Source organism: Cimex lectularius, unplaced genomic scaffold (genome assembly GCF_000648675.2).
Source record: "Cimex lectularius strain Harlan isolate CLEC.00 unplaced genomic scaffold, Clec_2.1 scaffold59, whole genome shotgun sequence".
NCBI classification, from domain to species: domain Eukaryota; kingdom Metazoa; phylum Arthropoda; class Insecta; order Hemiptera; family Cimicidae; genus Cimex; species Cimex lectularius.
In genome coordinates this window covers 2,049,676-2,070,613 of record NW_019392794.1, presented here as the reverse complement: position 1 = coordinate 2,070,613, position 20,938 = coordinate 2,049,676, and the positions used below count along the sequence as shown (strand labels likewise).

Genomic DNA, 20,938 nt, shown 5'->3' with positions numbered 1-20,938 from the left:
GGTCGGATGGTGTGTCATCTTACATAATCGGTTTTGTTTGCCCTGACTAAGTCGATAAGACTATTGTCTCCAAAAACCCATTGCAAATATGTGCAAATTACGCCTGTCAGTTTCTCAATTTGACGGCCAGATGAACGTCCTGAATTATTGCCAAGGCTAGTGTAAAACTTTACCAGATCGAAATCGATGATCATAGTTTCTATCGTGGTTGTGATGTATGTACGGAATTATTAACTTTCCACCACCGTTCACCATTTTAATTTAAAACTTCTGACCAATTTACAAATAAAACACAGGAACTGAAAAAAATTGAAGTACGTGCTGAAGAATCGTCTGGTTCAACGTATATAAACTTTACCAAAGTGCTTACCGGGCCCAGCCAGGTAGACGAGGGTCTAAAATCCGTTAAAGTGACTTTATTACCAGGTATTTCCGGACATGAGCCCCAGTTTTAAATAAAAGGGCAATCCTGAATCGATATGGGACGTTTTAAAAATGTATATCCAACCTCACTGCGGTCATTACAAAGTAATTTATGAAACCTATGGAGATTTATTTCTAGAAGACAGACCGTATTGGTAAAAATCAATTATCACTTATTAGGAAAACACGTGTGAAATGGGCTTTGGGGTCCGCATGGTCTTGCTTCTTTCTTCCTAATACCCACATACCCATAACTTAGGGGTTGAATCATACGAAATGTCGAAACTAATCTGCCAACACACACACACACGCACAAACACACACACACGCACACACACACTTGTTTTTTGTTTGTTTTTTTAAATTGGCCCAGCCGATTTACAAATTTGGGCCGAAATAGGGTCCCCGATAAAGTGTGCTTAACGTCTCAACGAAATTATGAAATAAGAATCCAGTTTCACAGAAAACAAAGCGGGAGCAGACGAACCAATAATAGACGACAAAAGGCCAAACTTCAGAAAAATGTTAAAATTTGCTGACCACTTGAAGAGAAAAAAAAGTTGACCTAGTTTATTTATACAGTGTATTAAGAGGGATTAGGGTCCGTTTGGCTTCGTTTCTTTATTCCCGTTATACTAAGGTTTTGGATATGAGAAATCGACAGAAAAGTCAAATAAGTATCCAGTTTGGCATAAAACAAAGCTAGAACAGAAGGACCAACGATAGATGGAATATCGAAGGTACATCTGCAGAAAAATATTGAATGTGCAGACCACCCAAGGAACAATTTAAGGAATCTTCTATTCATAAAGATTAGAGTCCGTCTGGTCTCGCCTCTTTGTTCCCGGTTTTCTTTAAGAAATAAATGAAATTATAAAATAAAAATCCAGTTTGATAGAAAACAAAGTGAGACGAAAAACAAAGCGAGAACAGACGGACCAAGAGTAGATTATGCTCAATTTATGGAATCTATTCACAAAGATTAGGGTCCGTTTGGTCTCGCTTCATTGTTCCCTGTTACACTGAGGTTTTCTATATAAGAAATCAAAGAAATTTTAAATAAGAATCCAGTTTGACAAAAAACAAAGCAAGAACAAAGGGAACAGCTTAACACCGAAAGGGACCACCCACGAAAACCTATAAAGGCCTAAAATATTTGTGAAACGTGTGAAAGTATGGTTTGGGACAGCAAGGACTGCCTTCTTTGTTTTCTGGCGAGTTAGCTCAACAACCTTTTTTCCTGCTGTAAACTTTAAAATGTTGACTAACAAATAATTCAGCTCGTTTTCATTTTTTTAATGATTAAAATTGCTGGACCAATTTATAACGGTACTAATGGAGAAGTGTAAGAGAAAACTTCCGGTCTGAATAAATTGTTGTTTTGATGACAAGTTGGATAAAACAAGAAAGCAAGCTTTAGAAACGTCTGATTGGCAAATTAAATTAACATCGTTAAGCCGTTATGGAGTTGTTTTAGTGCTTCCGTCCCAATTTCCATTTCATTAGTAAAAATCCTTTTATATCGAAAAAGTATGATGAGAAATACTTTCCTCGGAGTTCAAACAACCTTTTCCTGAAAACGGCTTTTTAGGCTCTCGGCCGGGGAATAGCCACGGGTCGAAGATCAAAAAAAAAGAAAGGACGATTAAAATCCCCTTCCCCACGAAGGATTTGAAGGACTAGGAAAGGATCCAAAGGCAAAAGCCCTCGCACCAGAGCGGCATTTAGTTTATTCAGGACACGTGGTGGTTTTATGACGAGGTCAGGAAGAATCACACGCCCCTCTCCCACGGGATACTCAGGGAATACAAATCACCGTTTTAACTCGTTATTCAACTAACAACACTTTTACGTTATTACCGTTGTTGTGCTCCGATGGAATAAAACGTCCTCTAATTCAGTTTAAAGTAGCGGGTTGAGCAACAACTAGGAAAATTAGAAAAGAAAATGACAGTGGGTGAGTAATTAAACATTTGTTTTTCTAAGATTTAATTTTTATAAAGGAACAGCTTGAGTTTTATAAAAATCGTTGATGCGATTAGCTGGAACCCATGGAATATCTCGTTATATTATTATTTTATATAAATTACGTTTTCCCCCTAGATGAGTAATGACAGTTTAATTAAATAAATCTCAAATCTAAAAATAACTACGAGTTCACTCGATCAATATAGACAAAAACGGCATAACGAAACAGTAAATGATTAATTTAAAAGTGAGAATGAAATAATTCCATCCTCTTCGGGTAAAATAACTATAGATTGATTTTCTCATAAACATCATTTATTAATAATAAAATGTACCGTAAATTGAATCGTTGATATAAATAAAAAACGTCCAACGCAGTACTAAAAAACGTGACTTCCCAGAATCAGTGTTGCCCACAGTGTTACCCAACACACGGGATGGAGAGAAAAACAATATTTACCTATATAATTAATTAATAAACATAGGGTTAAAATTATTTAAATAGACCTTAAAAAACGATTATTAATCAAATTACTTTTAAGTACTTTCAAAATTGAAAAAAAAAGATTATATTAAAAATTACGTGGTAACATATTCATTTTGAGTATTAATATACATACATATTCATTTTGATTATTAATTTTGTAAAACTCCATCCAACTTTTCCAAATAAACAATTTATATTTATTCAGGACAGTAATGTCAAAAATTTAAAAATCAATTAACTAAATATATAATTTTTAAGGAAAAACAACAAGTTCTGTCCGTGGGGTTTTATTGCTGTGATTTACGATGTGTATAAAGGCGTCCGTCGACTTATTTTACGACCGAACTCGGCACAGATGCGGTTTTATAACGAATATTCAATTTTTCATAAACAAGACAGCAACCGAGGGCCAAACTAGATGTTCGCTGCAGTCATCGTGCTATTTTTAAGCCCTGTTGACGCAGGCATCTTGGAAGAGAGCCTTCAGGGTCAACACATTCGATACCGGTTTGTAATTTTCAATGATAACCCGTCCTTTTAGGTTTTGATTATTTTTCCCACATTAAATCGTCCTAAGGAAAATGAAAAAGCGGAAGTTATCATCAACTAGTGCAATGTAATTTGTCAAATATTGCAGTGAACAAACTGTTTATTTTTTGTGCTAGGGATCATCAGTAAGGTCGCTTTAAATTGAAGTCCTATTTTATTGCTGCTTTATTTGGAAATGGAGGGCTTCCAAAAGATTCAAAACAACAGTAAATGCCACATTTCCTTGCAATGTTGGTCCTGGCCCGATCCTTTTTTCTTTTATCAAGTTTGATAACTAGTTCAAACTATCCAAAAGATTGTCATACCATATTTATTACGGACTTGTTGAAAATAAAAATGACCATGGTAAAGTTCCAAAGTAGTGAAACATTTCTATCTCTTAAAACGTTTCAGTCGGCCTTTTTAAGGGAAACACATATTTTACAGAGTAAACGCATTAATAATTCAAACCATTAAGTACATAATAATTAATAAAAAATAAAAATCAATCAAGATAATTACAAATAGGTAATTAATTAGAAAACACAAAAAAAATCAACTAAATTTTAAATAAATAATGACAATAAATAAAATAAATTAACAATTCTTTCCTTAAAGCAAAATCAATAAGGGTTATTGAGAGGTGGGGAGGAGGGACATACCCTGGAGGTCCTGGCGCTGCTCGACCGTTAGGGGCGTCCATGGTCTCTCTGGCTAGCGTGAGCCTCAGGCATTACAGACTATGGACGCCTCTGGGATAAGGACTTCATCAAATGTTACTTCACCTCGTTATATTGTACAGGCCAAATCCAAGTTAGGAAGAGAGGGATCGGGATGCCGGACTAGGGCGTTTGGGGTTTCTGGAGGTTTTTGGTCCCAAACCAATTAGTCAGCTCCTCGATAAATATATGGCCACCAATCAGCTCATCACTGAAAGCAAAACAAGGCTGGAAAAGGTCAATCTCCTAAAACTTTTCAGTTGACCTTGTTGGCGAAAACCCATTCGGACAACATTTGAAATCTGGGATGAAAGACTGGTTGCTTTTCTGGGTCTTTGATAGATACAAGCTAATAAGCTAAAATGCCCTAAAGCGTTACGAACCAGTTTCATTTAGAAGTCGTTGAAAATTTCGCCTTGGAAAATTACAAAACTGCTGAACAAATTCTATCTCTTAAAACTTCTCAATTGGACTTTTTAGAAAAAACAAAACATTCTCAACTTATCTTTTTCTGGATTGAAAGAGAAGTTGAAAGTTTGTGGATAAATAATACAAGCTAATCGGCTACTACTGTCCTAACATATTGTATACCGATTTTATCTAGACGTTATTGAAAAATTTGTCCTTGGAAAAGTTCTAAACTGTTGAAAAAGTTCAATGTCTTTAAACTTTTCAACTTACCTTGTGGGGAAAAAACATTCTTAATATATCTGGTCTCTAGGATGGTAGCATAGCTGTTTTGCGAGGTTTATGAGAAATAATACAAACTAATAAGCTAAGCCTGTCCTAAAATATTGTAAACCAGCTTTATCTTGAAGTTGTTGAAAAATATGCTCTTGGAAAGTCCTAAACTACTAAAAAGTCCAATTTGTTAAGACGTTTCAATTGACCTTGTTGGAAAAACCCATTCGCAACATATCTGGTTTCTGGGATGGAAGCGTGGTTGTTTTGGGAGGTTTGTGAGAAATAATACGATCTAATACACGAAAACTGTCCTAAAATATTACAAACCAATTTTTATATAGAAGTTGTGGAAAAATGTGGCCTTGTTAAATGTTTAAAATGCTGAAAAATTTCAATCGCTCAAAAGGTCAGTGCGTAAGCTGTGAATGTAAACCTTTTTTGCGGGTGACAGAAAAATATGCAATTTTGAGATCTTATAAGAACACGACAAACCGCACAGACAAAACACCGAAGAAATACCAAAAAACACCGTGACCATGCTGACCAGAATAATCCCAGACGACTAGGTTCATAATCCGCATATAAAAACAAATTTCACTATGTTTTTCGCAACGTTTCAATTTCAATTGTTAGCAACGCGCGCCCCTTCGGAGAAAACGAACGTGTTTTATAAAACTCTCGAGAAAACTACAAGCCTTGGCAATTATCCATTTTAACTCGTTTCTCGACAAGTTTCTCCGACCGAAGATTGTATCGTCCTCGGAACGACAATATTTAAAAAACTGGTCATATTATCATTGAAAAATGAAGAAATGCAAAGAAATGAAATATTTAGGCTTAATTTATTATATAATTGGACCTAATTTCGTGCTGTAGCAAGATAATGACTTTAAACATTACACTGGGCTTTCACCATGCCTCTGGGGAAAGGAATCGGATGCCAATTAATTTTAAACGTAATCCCGTCTAAGAGCTTTATCAGTTGTGCGTAATGGCAATTGAGGCTAACCATTTTGACCTTTACAGATAATGGATTAATAAGGATTAATGAACTTTTTAAAAATTTGATAGAGAAAATCTTTCAACAGTCGGCCAAGGAAGTTGGCTAGTAGAAGGCTAGTGTGAATTTAAAGGGGCAAAAATAGTTTTTTTTTTTAAATTAACACGAGATTTAATAGCTTTGACATTTGATTTTTTTTTTTTTTTGGACAATGGACTTGGTTCACGGTCACAATGAGGGCACAATTTCTCGCCGAGGTCGGTTCTAGAAGAATAATGGAAACACTCATTGTTTACGAAGGGGGGTGCTCTGAGTGTCAAAGGACGGCCGTGTGACAGGGTGAAAAACGGCCCCGCCTTGGTAAAAGTACGGGTTAAGCATTCGGATTATTTTAGTTTCGAGGTCCGCGACAGGCAGAACGACGTGAATAATAGTCGTATTTTTGCCGGGGGGCGATCGATGGCCCCTGTCATCCCGACGTGGAGAAGGCGTATAATGAGAAAGGCACGATTTACGGATTCCGCATTAATGCGACACCCCGCGGGGGATGACATTCATCGAGGTGTTTTGACCTTTGGAAACCTTCAAAACCCCCTAAGGTCAACGCATTGACGACCTGCCTATTACTGAGCGGGACAGCAAGTGCAATCTGTAGATTACTGGCCGTAAATACGGATTTACGTAATTCATTTCTAGAGCTCTTTATGTCAGTAGATGAAGCCTAGACCTATCTGATAAAAAGAGAAACAGCGATATAGACGGAACCAAAGATCAATAATTATCGAAAGATTGACGCGAGATAGCTCGAATTTGACCTTTTTTCTCATTTTGTCAATGTCGACCCAAACTGCACGAACATTTTTGCCTGTAACGAACAAAACCTTTGGAAATGCAGATAAAACTGTTCTTTTATTGTAGCGCTGAACCAGGTAGTAGAAACAATTAGTAAATGTGATATTATAACTAATTATTGGAAAGAGGAGGATCTAGTTTGTTTGTATAGCTTCATACCGGTATTTTTCTCGCTGGTTTTGTCCTCCATTAGAAGAACGAACAATCGCACAGACGAGTCATTGAACAAGCTGACCAAGGTTGATCGTCCAGCCTCCAGTTTATTCCTTTTAGATAATCCTGGACTGCTGGTTTTGTCAGACCAGTTTTAACAATTCGCTTTATTCATGCAGGCAAAATCGTACAGACGAATCATTGAACTCATCTGACAGACTAACCAGAACACCAGCGAGAACAAGCACTCTAGATCTCCTATTACAGGATGTTGTCGTTCAGGAATATACGGCCAGTTTATTACTTTTAGATAATCCGGTATGCCTATTGTTGCTGGCTAGGTTAGACCATTTTAATCATTTCGCCGTCGTAATTCATGCAGAATCGCACAGACGAATTATTGATCGTATGGCTAATCACTATCTCTTTGAAAGTGTCCAAGGTTCACGTAATATACCACTAGTTTTTTCTGTTTGTACAGACTGGTTACCGCATTTCGCCATTTATATCCATGCCATGCACGAAGAATTGCACAGACAAACAGCAACTTAGTTCTTAAAAATGTACCTCGTAACTTGCCTGGTAACTAGCAATAAATTATGCTTAAGACTAATGACAGAAAATTATTTAAACGTTTAACATCTGGTTCACTTCATCATATTTTAACTATTTAAGATGAACTGGAATATTATTGTTTACATTTTCAATGCATATTTAAATGGTAAAGATTGCCAAATCCCTTCTGGGAACCGGTTCAAAAGGATTCGGTAAGTCTCCATTGAGGAAAAACCACCCTTCATCGGCCATGTGGGGTTGGGCGGAGGAAGGGTTTCAGGTGGTAAATAAGTGCCTCAGGTCAGGTATTTGGCCTTGGGAACGTTCCCAATTTTTCCGAGGGGGACGACAAAAACTCCCGGGGTCTGCGAACAAAGGGAGCTGACCCTTTTCAAAAGCCGGTTTGATTTTTCCTCCTGGCCGAGTGGGGCGAAAACGGGCGGTCCGTCAGCAAACAGCATTTAACATGAGATTCCGCGAATAATCCGCAATAACTGGTTCAAAATGGTACGGTTTTTTTCCATTTCGCGACGCTATAATGAAATAAAAAAAATACAATTCGGAAAAAGGCCATCGGTTCCCCGGTTCGATACTCCCACGTGGCCTTTTCCGCTTGATTATCCCCATCACGGCTCCACTTTCCCTTGAAATTCCAGGTCCTCTCATTCCCATTTCGTTGAGTGTAATAATCAAACATCCCTTGAATTGAACAATAACGCCTACGTTAAACTGTTAACGATTACGTTAACATATTTTATCTTTATATCCATCCTCACGGTGACCATAGGACAAAAAAATAACAACTTCAAAGATAAACATGTTGATTTGATCAAATACCCAGTTGAAAATTTGCATTTTCTTACCTCGGAGACTTTCCTTTGGGTCGGTGGAGGGGTCGTGCTCAGAGCGCTTGAACGCGATCCAGAACGCTCATCGCCACTTCCTGCTGATCTTAGCGAGCTTACTCCAGAGTCTGATCTGTCATCGCGAAGAAGTCCTCCTCCCACTGTGTCCTCCATCCTGGAAAAATAAAAATAAAACATTAGCCCATACGGAATGAAATTCTGAGGATTCTGCTGGATGATAATTTAAGTCTATTTAAGTTTCCGATCATTTTTTTAGTTTTATCTAGGTTAGTATGGCTTTCATATGGACAAACCCACTACTGAAAATGGCGCAAAGATGAAAAGCATTGACAGATCAATATGACCAAAAATGACAAAATTACTAATATCTGTTTAATAAAATAATTTTCGTCTACCAATATTCGCTGTTTTGGTTTGTCAGGCCCACCACTGATGATGGCGAAAAGGCGAAAGGATTATCACAAAACCAAAACAGGAAGGATTGGTAGTTCGAAATGATCGGTAACGAGCACAGGTTCATCAACCCGCAGATCATACTCCCAAAATTTATTTAATATTATCCAGATGACGGCAAAAAAAGGAAATAAATCGTATAATATTATTAAATATATATAATCAAACTTAGTCTTCAGATAAAGGTCGAACGGTTGAACAATCAAGGTTATCCCGTTCAGCGAGATCATGAAATTAGAGATAACGAAAAAGTTAGGACTAAAGCTATTACTGTCTTCTTAAAGAAAAACAAATTTTTTCCTCGTTACGATGGATCAGACCACCGATTTGCAATAGCCTTAGGTGTTAAATAACTGATATATAAAAAGCTGATCATCAAAGTGTGGCAAATTGGCTAGATTCCTAAACTACTGATTAATGAGCGAATTGAAAAGGAGGGATGGAAACAGAGAGTCAAAGAACGGGGAAAGCGTGCAAATCGAGAAAAATCCATCAGATGGAAAACAGGAAAAAAACAACAAGGAGACAATCTTTACACAAGACTTGAAACAACAATTTTGTCGATAGAATACAATAAACTAAATATTGTTTGTCTTGATAACAAAAACAACAAATTAGGTTAACAATTAAAAATAAATAAAACACATTAGAAACAAAAAACAGAAATAATCTAAATATGTTAAAGGCTGGGCATTTCAATCAATTCCGCTCGAAATGTTTATTTATACATAATTTCTCATTTTCCAGTCGATCAACAAACAATCCAATCTACGCAAAATTGCCAGGGTTAATCTAAATCCACATAACAGACAGAATGTACTTTAATCACAAATATACTCTAATTAATACTACTAAATATATACTCTAATTAAATTTTCACTCACTCATTTGATAATGGATTTATTTATTTAAATATCCCGAAGGTGAAAACTGTTTGTAACAAGAAGGAAAACAGGGTTTATCACCACGTCGCGATCTTATCTAGATTTGTTATTAGTTCTGCCGGTTTATAGGCATTAATGAATAAAGTTAAATCGCACTGTAAACAAACATTTATCTCTTTAACGCACTGTTGTTGGATATGAAACTTTGTTCGATAAGGGCAAAATAAATACGATTTCTTTAAAACCGTACCACAAAGACGTTTTGATAAACAAACCATCAATATCCCCGGATATAATTCATAAATAACAATTCCAAACATAACAGGCTATTTAAAACCATAAATAATATCTTGTTTTTAATATTTGAACGCTTTAATCCTTTAACATTGTACACGTAAGACACTAAAAAAAAACTGTTAAAAAATTATGATTTAGTACTTTCAAGATTGCCCGAGACGTTCATTGTCATGAACAATGAAAACAGGGCGATAAACGCAACGAATTCTATCTCGAAAAATAATGTTTATCTCAACAAAATACTCGTTTTCTATTTATAAAAAAAAGGAGAAAACAATATTACACCACGATCGGCAACACCGCGTATACGGCGTTACACGAAAAGGCAGTTCGGACAGAAAGCAGACTGAGCGAGAGTAGGCGGACCGGATAACAGTTTTTGACCAAGATAACATTTTATCTCGGTTCGAAGCGCAAGCGGATTCATTTCACGAAAGTATTTACTAACAACTGAAAACATTTAATCTTCCTTCTAGAAGTTTATTTTTATTACTTTCGCGTGTGGGCGAACGTGTTTTTGAATACGCGAGTGGGTGAGTGAAAGACAGATAAATTGACGATGAAGGTCAGCCCAGGTAGAAAGAGACCACAAAAAGGTGAGAAGTAATTTTTTTTGTCTTATTACATTAGTGTGAAATGACAGAATGAAACATGTCAGTGTGTAAGTGAATGAATCTAGAATGCTTTGATTTAGATATTTTAATTTAGTTATACGTATTACTAAGTTATTGAGTACGTATGTTTTGAGGTTAGTAAGTGTCTGACTGACTGAAAGTGTGTAAGTGAATATGATTGAGGAAAATAAGTAAGTTACGCAGTATGAAAGTTTAAGTTACTTTTTAATTCTTGAGTACATACAACCAAAGATTATGTACTGTGTGTGATTGAGTTCGGCGAGTGTAAAGAGAAGTTGTTTATTTAGTGAATTAGTGTGACAAGTGTGAGTGTAAAAGAGGGCAAATTTTTTAGTAACTTGGCGAGTGGGAGTAAAAGTAAAGTATTATAACCCGTTGTGTAAGTTACTCAATATGTGTGTGTGTGTGTGTGTGTGTGTGTTTGTGTGTGCGAGTAAAAGAGTAAGTATAAGAAATATGTATCAATGAGTATTATAATTTGATAATGAGTGTGAACTCAGTGGACTAAGCGGTAAATTAGTGATTGTAGTGTACTTGTCTAAATGAATCAACGGGTGTAGGGCATAAGAGAGCTACTTCTTGAGTGATAACCGAGTATGTAAGTGAGTAAATTGCAGAGTGTGAGTGTTTGAGAATGTTAAAGAAATAGAGTGAATGATAGTATCAATGAGTAAGCTATGATATGACAGAATTAGTGGACTGGGAATGAGTGAATTTTAGTGAAACAGGGTGAATGTTCAAGTACATGATCACATGTTGTGTGAGTGTGAATTCGTTGAATATCAATAACTTATTGGGCGTTTTTGAGTAAATGAGTAAGTCAACTACTGTGAGCGCATGTGAATGAGTTAATGTTTGAGTGTACCATCGAGTACATTAGCATGTTTTAGAGACAGATTTTACAAGTTCAATGTGCCTATGTGTCAAAAAACTGTGAATTCTGATTCAGTTGATTGTGAATGAGTGTGTTATATTAAATATTATTTGGAGATCGTGAGATGCGGTCTGGTGTGAAGTAGGTTTAGAAAAACATTTTCTTTATCGTGCCAACGTTTCCATCTTTATTGAGATCATCTTCCGGGCTCAAAGTGTTTGTTTTCTGTGTAGGTGTGTTATTACTGAATGTCGTGTTGAGAGTGCAAATAATCATTAATTAATGTTCACTAAATACCACTCACACGTTATCTTAAATTTTTGAATGAAATGGTTTAACGTTCTGCAATTGATGTAGTTAAAATGTGTTTCTCCTTATTTGAATTAAGCTGTAGAATTACACCAGAATGTCTGACCATCATGTGTCCATGTTTATTGAATTTGCCTCTGGCAATTATCGAATTAATTGATGGTGTCGCTCCGGTTTATATTGAGATCTAATCAGATATTAATTACCTCCCTAACAGTTCGATTTCACGAAGATGTAAATATTAATTGGCGTGGTTTTGCAATGGGAACGAATAAAAAATAATTAATTATCTTGTATCGAAACTCGGTTTGAGGAAATAAAAAAAACCTTTCGCCTTGAAACACTAGAAAATTAATTGATGACACTTTTGATTACATTCTTTACATTTCGGGCGCCTTTTGAATTGAAGGAGTTTTGTGGGTTTTTTTACTACAATTGTTTTCTCGAGATAAAACGATACGGCTATCTATACTCAAATGTTAATTACGCCGAAAATGTTTAAATGCAATTAATTCTATCATGATATGGATATATTTGCGTAGATAGTTCCAATGACAAAAATGGTTTTGACTCACCAGAGGAGTCGGTTTCTCGAGAATTCGCCGTACATAATTACAAGAGAGAGAACAACAAGGCCACAAAAGTGAATACGTGCGTGCCCCGGGCGAAAACAACCAGACGGCTAATCCTCTCTATCATCTCTTTGTTTCCGGAAATCCGCAACCGGGTTCAAAACAATTCAGGTCCCGAAGGCTAACTCGTTTATCCTGGCGTGCCGGCGACAACTGAATTGGATATAAAATAAAAAGGGAATAATAATAAAAGTGAGAGAGAGGGAAGAGGGCGGCGGCGATAAGATAAAAGGAGACGAGCACAGATAAAGTTTAATTTCGTGAGTTTTTTCTACCTCTCCTCCCCATCCATCCTCTCATCGCAATAAACTCTTCGTGTTAATTAAAAATAGAAGATCCTTAACGGGATTATCGACTAATCCGACCCTATCCGTAAGGTTTAACTTTTTCTCATTGGGATATAATACAGTTACAGTAATTATTATTTGACTAATTAGCCTTCTACGTTTTCTAATCTCACAAATATGTACGCGCGTGGATTAAATAGGGGCGTGAGGGTAAAAATTAACGAGATGAAGAGAAAGCGCCACTAAAGCCAAAAGGTGAAAAAGTTTAAGGTCAGAGAGATACATATAGTTAGATAGAGAGCTAGAGATAGATAGACAAAAAGAGATAGAAAGAGANGAGAGAGAGAGAGAGAGAGAGAGAGAGAGAGAGAGAGAGAGAGAGAGAGAGAGAGAGTACATGGCTATATATTTTATATTTTGGTCGATTATTTGGTGACAAATAAAAACCTGATGAAGATAAGAATGAGTGTGAAAGACTGAGTAGGTGTGGTGAGAGTGAGTGTGAGAGTTTTTGTTACCCGCGAATGTAGTCGAGCTGATTGATTCTTAATACTTAATATTTTCCACTTTTGAAAACTTTTTTTATCAGAAAAAAATAAAAATTTAGGTCCGTTACATTGATAATGATAATTTTGATAGATATGATCTTACACGATCCAAAGTTGATATCTTTGGAAGGAATCTTGAATGGGTTTGACTGTGGCAAATACTTGTAAAGTGACTTTGTGATGGAATGAACAGGCAGATTTTTATTTTGTTATCCTCCCCCATCGAAAATGTCACTAACGAGGGGAAAGGAATTTATCTCTTCAGGCCCCCCTCCCGCCAAGGGGGTCAAATTTACAATTGCAGCAGCTATAAATAGTATTCCCACGTTTAAATGCCCTATTTAACATATCGAGGGGGAGAAAATGCTATTTTTCCCAATGATTGTTAACGACCAGTTAATTTGGATTGATTCAAGATTGAAAATGTATGATTAATTGAAACGATCCCTTGCCAAAGTAGCTCGATACTCAGTACACTATTCTGAAAGATAATACGTAATAATAAATGATAACAATGATCATAAAAGCAGGGTGAGATAAATTTCTATCAAAATAGGCGGTAAACGAATTAGTTATATATTCCTTCACTTCGAGGTTTTTAACGAACTAATTTGCGAGTTTATGTGAATGAATCTGTTCATGAGTGTAGTAGTGACATAGGATCACAAAGGTGATGGGGTTAATGAATGATAAGGTCAGTGAGCATGAGTAAGTCATTTGTTGACTAAAAGTGACATTTTTTAAGCCGACAGGTTGTTGCTTAAAGAAGGTCTGATGCTATAAACGGGATTTGTGTCGAGGGTGAGGAGCACAGGTCGTTTAAAGAGGGAAAAAGGTACCTGTACCAGATGTCACGAAAAAATCCAGGACGGCGGTTTTGATAAGTGGGCCAGTAGGTTGGTTGATCAGGGAATAAGAAAGTGTAATTAACATGAGCGAGAACGTTGTTTAGGTGTCGGCCACGGGAATTTGTGGTTCTGCTGCCCCATGCAGGATGTTTGGCGTTAAAGTTGCCCCCGGCCATTGGCAGGATCAGATTGGGGATAATACATGGGGATTGAGGGAGTACAGTACACTGCTGACAAAATCATCGGAAACGGAGTAAGAGAAATAGGAATTGAGGTGTGTTGATTGTTGATAGAAGTCGGTGCTTGAGAAGAGTGCTGTGCAGTCGTGGGATTTTTTTTTTGGCGAGAAACCGATTTCTCCCTGGTCGGTGTTTAACTTCGTAAGAATTGTAGGGATTTCCCCACTAAATTATTCCCAATTACTGTTTTGTTGATGTATCGTTACTGGCGCAGATTTTTTTCTTTAACTTAACAATTCACACTATTAACACGAAGGAAAAAAATAATTAGGTTCATCACTAGGAAAAATATTAACAACTATAAACAATGAACAATAGTGAATGACACTAATAACGAATAAATTGAAAAACTTGTTTAAAATAACTGAAAATTTGTGTTTCTTTAACACCTTTATCATTTTTTTGTCGATGTTTCGACCTTTATTCGGGTCATCTTCAGTGCATAAAGTGTGATACTACACTTGTGTTGTCATATTGGTTTTGTTTGAAAGTGTTGTCTAACCAATATAACATACATAAGTAAAAAGTGTTGTCTAACAAAACCGATATGACACCACAGAAATAGCACCACACTTAATGCCCTGAAGATGACCCGAATAAAGGTCAAAAACGTCGGCAAACAAACGAAAAAGGTGTTTTTCTAAACTACCTCATTCTTGATCTCTCTTCACTTCAACAAAATAACTGAAATTTCTAGTTAAACATAGAGCACAGAAAAGGGACTGGCCAGCTATTGTCTTTTTTGAAATAACAACAGAGATTTAAGGAATATCTATCAGTTGATGATTTACACGGAACGAAAGTACGGGTTGAATAAAATCACGGCGAATGATTTATAACTGGATATTTGAATGTTGGTAAATTATTTCCTTTTTTTAAATCAAAGATACGAGGTTAAATTTGGCAAACACAACTCGGAAAAAATTGCATCTTTGGCTTATCTGCCTGTAAGTCCTATTATCAGTTCTGATAAGTTTCAATTGGGCTCGATTAAAATGCATGATGCAATGACTTTTTGTCTTCTTAACGTTGTATTTTTTATAAGTGATCACTCAAAGACAATGTTGCCCAACTCTACATACCGATAATATTCTCCACGGCGATTTTATAAAAGTGAATACTTCAAAAGATATTAAATTAAATGGTAAACAAAAATCACAAACGGAGGTAGAGAACTTGGTATAAAGATTGCTGTATCAAAATTAAATATTTTTAGTTCTTTTTTTTATAAGTATGATTTATTTAAGATTATGTGTGTCTGCCTAATCTCGCTAGTTTATATTTTCCGTTATATCTTCAACGCTATTCGTCCACCAAACAGGTGATCTTTTTTAGCCTGGAAAACACTTCAAAAATTAAACTCTGTTTATTTTAGATCGGATATGATGTAGAATTTTATTTTTGGTAAACAATTTTTAATATTTGGAGTAGTTGTTGTTGTTTGCATGATCTGTTTGTTTCAAATCATATAATCGTTGCGTCCGGCCTCCCTGATTTAAATGTAGTGTGTTCTTCAGCTTCACCTTAAACACCGGTTGCCCTTCCAGTCACGGATTTACTACCGGTGGTGTCCTGCAACCGAACGTCTGACCACGAAGGAGCAATGACAGAAGTCAGAACCGTAAAATCAAACGGGAAGGTTTTCTATTGACCACGGCTATAACCTTGAATATCTTAATTGATTTAGACTTTGGAACTCCGTGAGGCGAGTGCTGATTCTTCTGACCTGTATATTTTTCTTTCTAAAGGATTTACCGTGTTCAGTTATGAAATGACAATGTTATTCGACCGGTTAAGCAATGGTTCGAGAAAGCTCGAAGCCCGGGAGAATTTTTCCTAATTAACGACCCGTTTTATCGAACTGGCCGCCCGGTATCCTGTTCATTCGGGTCAATCCGTTTCGAAAACGGGCCGATCCGGCCTGGCCGCGAATTTGCATCGTGCGTTATTCAACAGCGCCAGGAATAGCCATGGGCGGCTTGCATAACCGCAGACATGCAGCATAGATGAACCCAGGGGCAAAGGGGGTGGGTTGACGAACGGACAATCCATGTCGACATTCCCACCTCGTTATCAAATTTTTTATCGTGCTTATTATTATTATTTCTGAAGGGAGATTAGGGTCACGACGCCTTGCAACTGTTATTGTCTAAAGTGATTAGGGAGATGTTTTCAGCAGGACTCAAGCAGTATAATCAGCAGATGTGTCTTATCCCCTACCTATTTTTCATAGTATATCGACCTTGGAGTCTTGTTCCAGGGTATTTCCATCCCAATGCTTTCTCACAAAGGCCGTTTGATTCGATTTTCCATTGTGCCTAATACGATATTCTACAAAGGAACCTTGCGAAATCCTCTTCACGGGCTGATAAACAATGTATTTTTTTTAACTGTTAAGACAAATATTTTGACCTGATCGATCAGCACTTTGACACGTCGACATACACAGTAAAAACCATCATTTAAAAAGTCAAAAACTTATGATTCAGAAGCATTTATCGTTCCTTAAAACGAACGATGAATAAAATCAACCCAAAATGTCTTAAGATAAAATGTTATTTGGTAGGGGATGACAGAAAGAGACAAGAAGCTCTAAAAATAACATCAGGAGTTAAGAGTTTTTAAACTTTGATGTGCGCCCGTTGGCACGCAGTTGTACTTTAAATAGATGATTAACTATTTCCTATCATATTTATTAATGTCATCGCTGGTTCTTCCTTGTAAAACTCGTTTGCATTTCAACCACATGCACAAAGATAAATAAAAAACCTATATCCAATTGAAATACAACACGTTTGTGTATAATTGCAAAGAGCCAAATTTTGTTTGCCCATATGACAGGGGTTGAGGAAAAGTGACTTAAAAACGAATCGGCCCTGCAAGGAAATGGGATTACAGGGGGTCGACGCAATGTTGACATATCAATTGTTCATTATTGTGTAGTCAGTGGGTTAGTGACAACGCTGGCAAATTATTTTCTCATAATGAATAGGAAATTGGATAGTCGCGTTTGTGACACCCCTCGTCGGATTACATGTCGTGGAAAGTCGGGTTTAACGACACGTATCACACTCCTCAATTGTGACCGTTGGGCGTTTTGAAGAAATACTCCCAACCTTTCTAATGGTTAATCCGTCAGTATTTTCCCTGACGATCAAATCCGGCAAAATATACCGATAAACCGATAGTCCGTTCTGGAAAAGTCCGGTACAAACTGACCGCTTGTAGAAAATTTTGAGATTTCCCTATTTTTTCTGTTCTGCCAAAATCTTCAAGCTGGTTTAAGTCACGGAAATATTGCTCTCTTATCAAGCCATTCTTTGGTCCATAATCTTTTTTAAATTTCTCTCTTCATCCAGTGTTTAAATAACTACCTTAAAGATTTTTCTGTACCGTGAAATTCTTCAAGTTGGCCAAATCACCGAGATAGTGCTCTTATCCTTACATTATTTGGTCCATACTCTTATTTTTGCACTTTTTTTTAAATTTCTCTCTTCACCCGGAGTTTAAATAGTTACCTAACATATTTTTTCTGTACTGTGAAATTCTTCAAGTAGGCCAAATCACCGAGATTGCTCTTATCAAAGCCAATCCTTGGTCCATACTCTTCTTTTTTGCACTGTTTTTCATTGATCACATCATCAGTGTTTAAGTAGGAACTAAAAGGTTTATTCTGTGCAGTAAAATTCTTTAAGCAGGTCTACACCACCAGATATATTTCTTATTCATCCATTCCATGGACCATACACTTTTTTATTGCGCTTCTTTATTTTCTTCCTTCAAGCAATAACCAAAAGTCAAGCGGTTGCAAAATGCACAGCAACATCAAGAAGAACTGACACAGCTCAAGGTAACAACTGGAGAAACTGGAAGATATTGGACAGGAAGAGTGGCTACACTGTGTTTTTATTATCTTTCAGTTCTTCCGATCAGGATGCGGGCAAATAAAATAGACAGGGCCATATAAAATGATCGTGTTCAGAGCAATTAAAAAAAGAACATGTCCAGGGATTATTTCTGTCCTAGATATGCATTTTTTCGGGATAGGGTCAAACATGCGTTGAAAGTGGAACTGGTACTCTCAGCCAAGGTTATGCAACGCAGCCTTGGGATCAATTTTTTACCAGGCGAACAAAGCGAAACAATGTTTTCAAAAGAAAACGAGGTCGATCCTCCGAAGGGGGGAAAATATTGAGAAAAGCCGTCGTTTAACATAGGAAGCGCCTTTCTAGAGGCGTTAATTACCCAATCGTCCCACGGTCCTTTATTTAACCAGAGCCCAATACGCATGAGAGCATTCCCATGGTTCGCCAGATTTCCTGAATTTTCCCAGGTGGGAAATTAATAGGGCCTTGAATGCGTGTGAGCAGGTGAAACATCGAGGACTGTACCAGTGTTCGAATATTGTCCGACCAAGGTCGCCGGTGTCAAATCGGATAATCCACGTCGGAGAAAGGAACGAGTTATAAATGCATAAAGAGGACGACCGTTTGTAAAAGGCTTCCTTTCCATTGACATTCGAGTGAAAGTCTAACTACTCTCACCGATCCTCGTCTGACAAGTATGATCAGCTCTGGAAGTCGATTACCACAGGTCATTCCTGTTTTCAAGGCTTTTCATCGATCGTGTTGTGTCCATTTCCGGAAAATTCGAACAGACAACGGAAAGAACAACGGGAAAGCAAGTCCATGACCGATCGGACAGCATAATTAAATAAAATCCATTGTAAAAGTTTAACCATCAATAATAAACCATTAATTGACGATCGTGGGTAAAAATAAATCTACAATAATCAAAAAATTCTTATAAAAGATAATTCAAGTATACACGAAAACAGGACATAGTTTATACCGTAAGAAAGTTAAGAAATTAATTTTAGATAAGGGAAAAAACGAGTAAATGTAAAATATCCCAAATTTTACGACCTAATTTGCCCAAAATATCTTAAATACTTTGCAAAAATTAATAAATTATAGAATAATGTGTGGACCAAAGATTACTCGAGAACGTTGGGAACTCCGTCAATTTTTGGAATGTAGATAAAGAAAAAAATAGAAGGAATTGTAGTGGAAAAGCGAGAATTAATTAATAATTAATTAAGAAACCCTAGATGAAAAACCAGTACCATACATTATTTCTTTTTTAACCAAAGATTTAAGAAAATCGAACGTTCAGAGAATAAAAATACTCAACAAACTAGTTCATTTTGAAAATGAAGCTTGACCTTTCAGATAATATTAGAGAATCCACTTGGTGAAAACCAAGTGTCAGACAAATTAATTCATTTTTAGACTAATTTTATCTAATTATGCTTGAAAATCGGAACAGTATTAGCGCTAGGAAAATTAATTAATTTTGTTGAAGCAAATTTCTGACTCAAGTTAACTAAAATAAGCTCTAACGATAAGGATTTATAGAAAAAACTCAAGAAACTAATTAATTTTAGCCTTTTTTCTAGGCTTAAATGCTTAAAAAAACTCGAACATGGATAAAATATCAATAGGAACTCTAGGTTGAAAAACAAAAATAACAAAAAATAAATTCCAGGTAAATTAATTAATGTTTAGACCTAAGATAATAAAAGAAAACGTGACCTTTAGGAGTCACAAAAACTCGAAAATTAATTCATTTGACATTTTTCTTATGTTCAAACATGATTTCAAAAAAAGCTTAAACAGGGAGAAAATGCCTAAGGAACCCTAGGTAATAAACAAGTGCCGGACAAATGAATTAATTTTAGAGTAATTTCTTTGCCAAATATAATTGAAGAAAGCTCGAACCTTGAAAATAACCTACTGACAAATAACTGCCGGGCAATTAATTAATTTCCATGTGTTTTCTAATGAATGACTTCGCTAAATGTGATTCAACATGGGCTGAAAAACAAGAAAAGCCTGAGGCTGAATGAAAAAATTAAAGGAAAAATGATTTTCGGAAGAATATGGGTACAAAACGGTCTCGTGCGTTTACCGTTGGTTGTGAATGATAACAAGTTTTGTAAAAGAAGTTCAAATGAGATGAAAGTAAAGACCCGAAAGCCTGATGAAAAAAAATTAGCATTCGGAACGAGGGCATAACAAAAGGATCTTACGCTTCAAAATCAGGATGACCATTAGACCGTGACAACGTAGGTACAAGCACAACCACAATGCCTTTTAAAATGTCGTACAAACTGAGAAGATTTTGTAACAACAAAAATTTTCGTTTTCCGAATTTGAAAAAAAAAAAAACGTGGAATCTGTTTTTAAAAAATATTTCCCACGGGGGTCAACCAAATGCAACCTAAAGTAAAACGGGGAAAGTCTGCTGAGAGATTCTGACAATTTTTGAGACATGACAGTTAAAAAAAATCACAACGAGAAAGGAATGACCAGGCCAAGTGGTGTTACGTGGCCATAGTGGGTAAAACGACCGTCAAATCTTGTGACGTGACGGTACAATGCGATAAACTATTACGCCAACTGATCTGTCTGCACAGAAAAAAAATTTCCTGGAACAAATGTAAAATTTAAAAATACCGTGAACAGAAGGGGGGAAGAAAAAGGGGGCCATGAACAGTGAAAGTCCAGCCGAGTCTTGGAAGCGTGCCCGGTCGTTTTCTTTAAATGTTACGTCTTGAACTGGGACTGCATTTAAAATACATAAAATTGGCAAAACATTGAATATGTATAACTCAAGAGACAAAAATTGGAATGTA

At 36.4% G+C, this 20,938-nt stretch overlaps 1 protein-coding gene across 10 annotated transcripts in view; it reads right to left on the bottom strand.

Annotated features, from left to right (window-relative positions):
• The window catches only part of LOC106661667 (lysine-specific demethylase 3A-like), a 475,583-nt gene that overhangs the window by 42,341 nt on the left and 412,304 nt on the right, over nt 1–20,938 (bottom strand). For all 10 annotated transcript variants that reach the window (XM_014385209.2, XM_014385207.2, XM_014385208.2 and 7 more), the window contains one exon: nt 8,233–8,389. In XM_014385209.2, the coding sequence (XP_014240695.1) occupies nt 8,233–8,389 (157 nt within the window). The remainder of the gene's footprint in view (nt 1–8,232; nt 8,390–20,938) is intronic.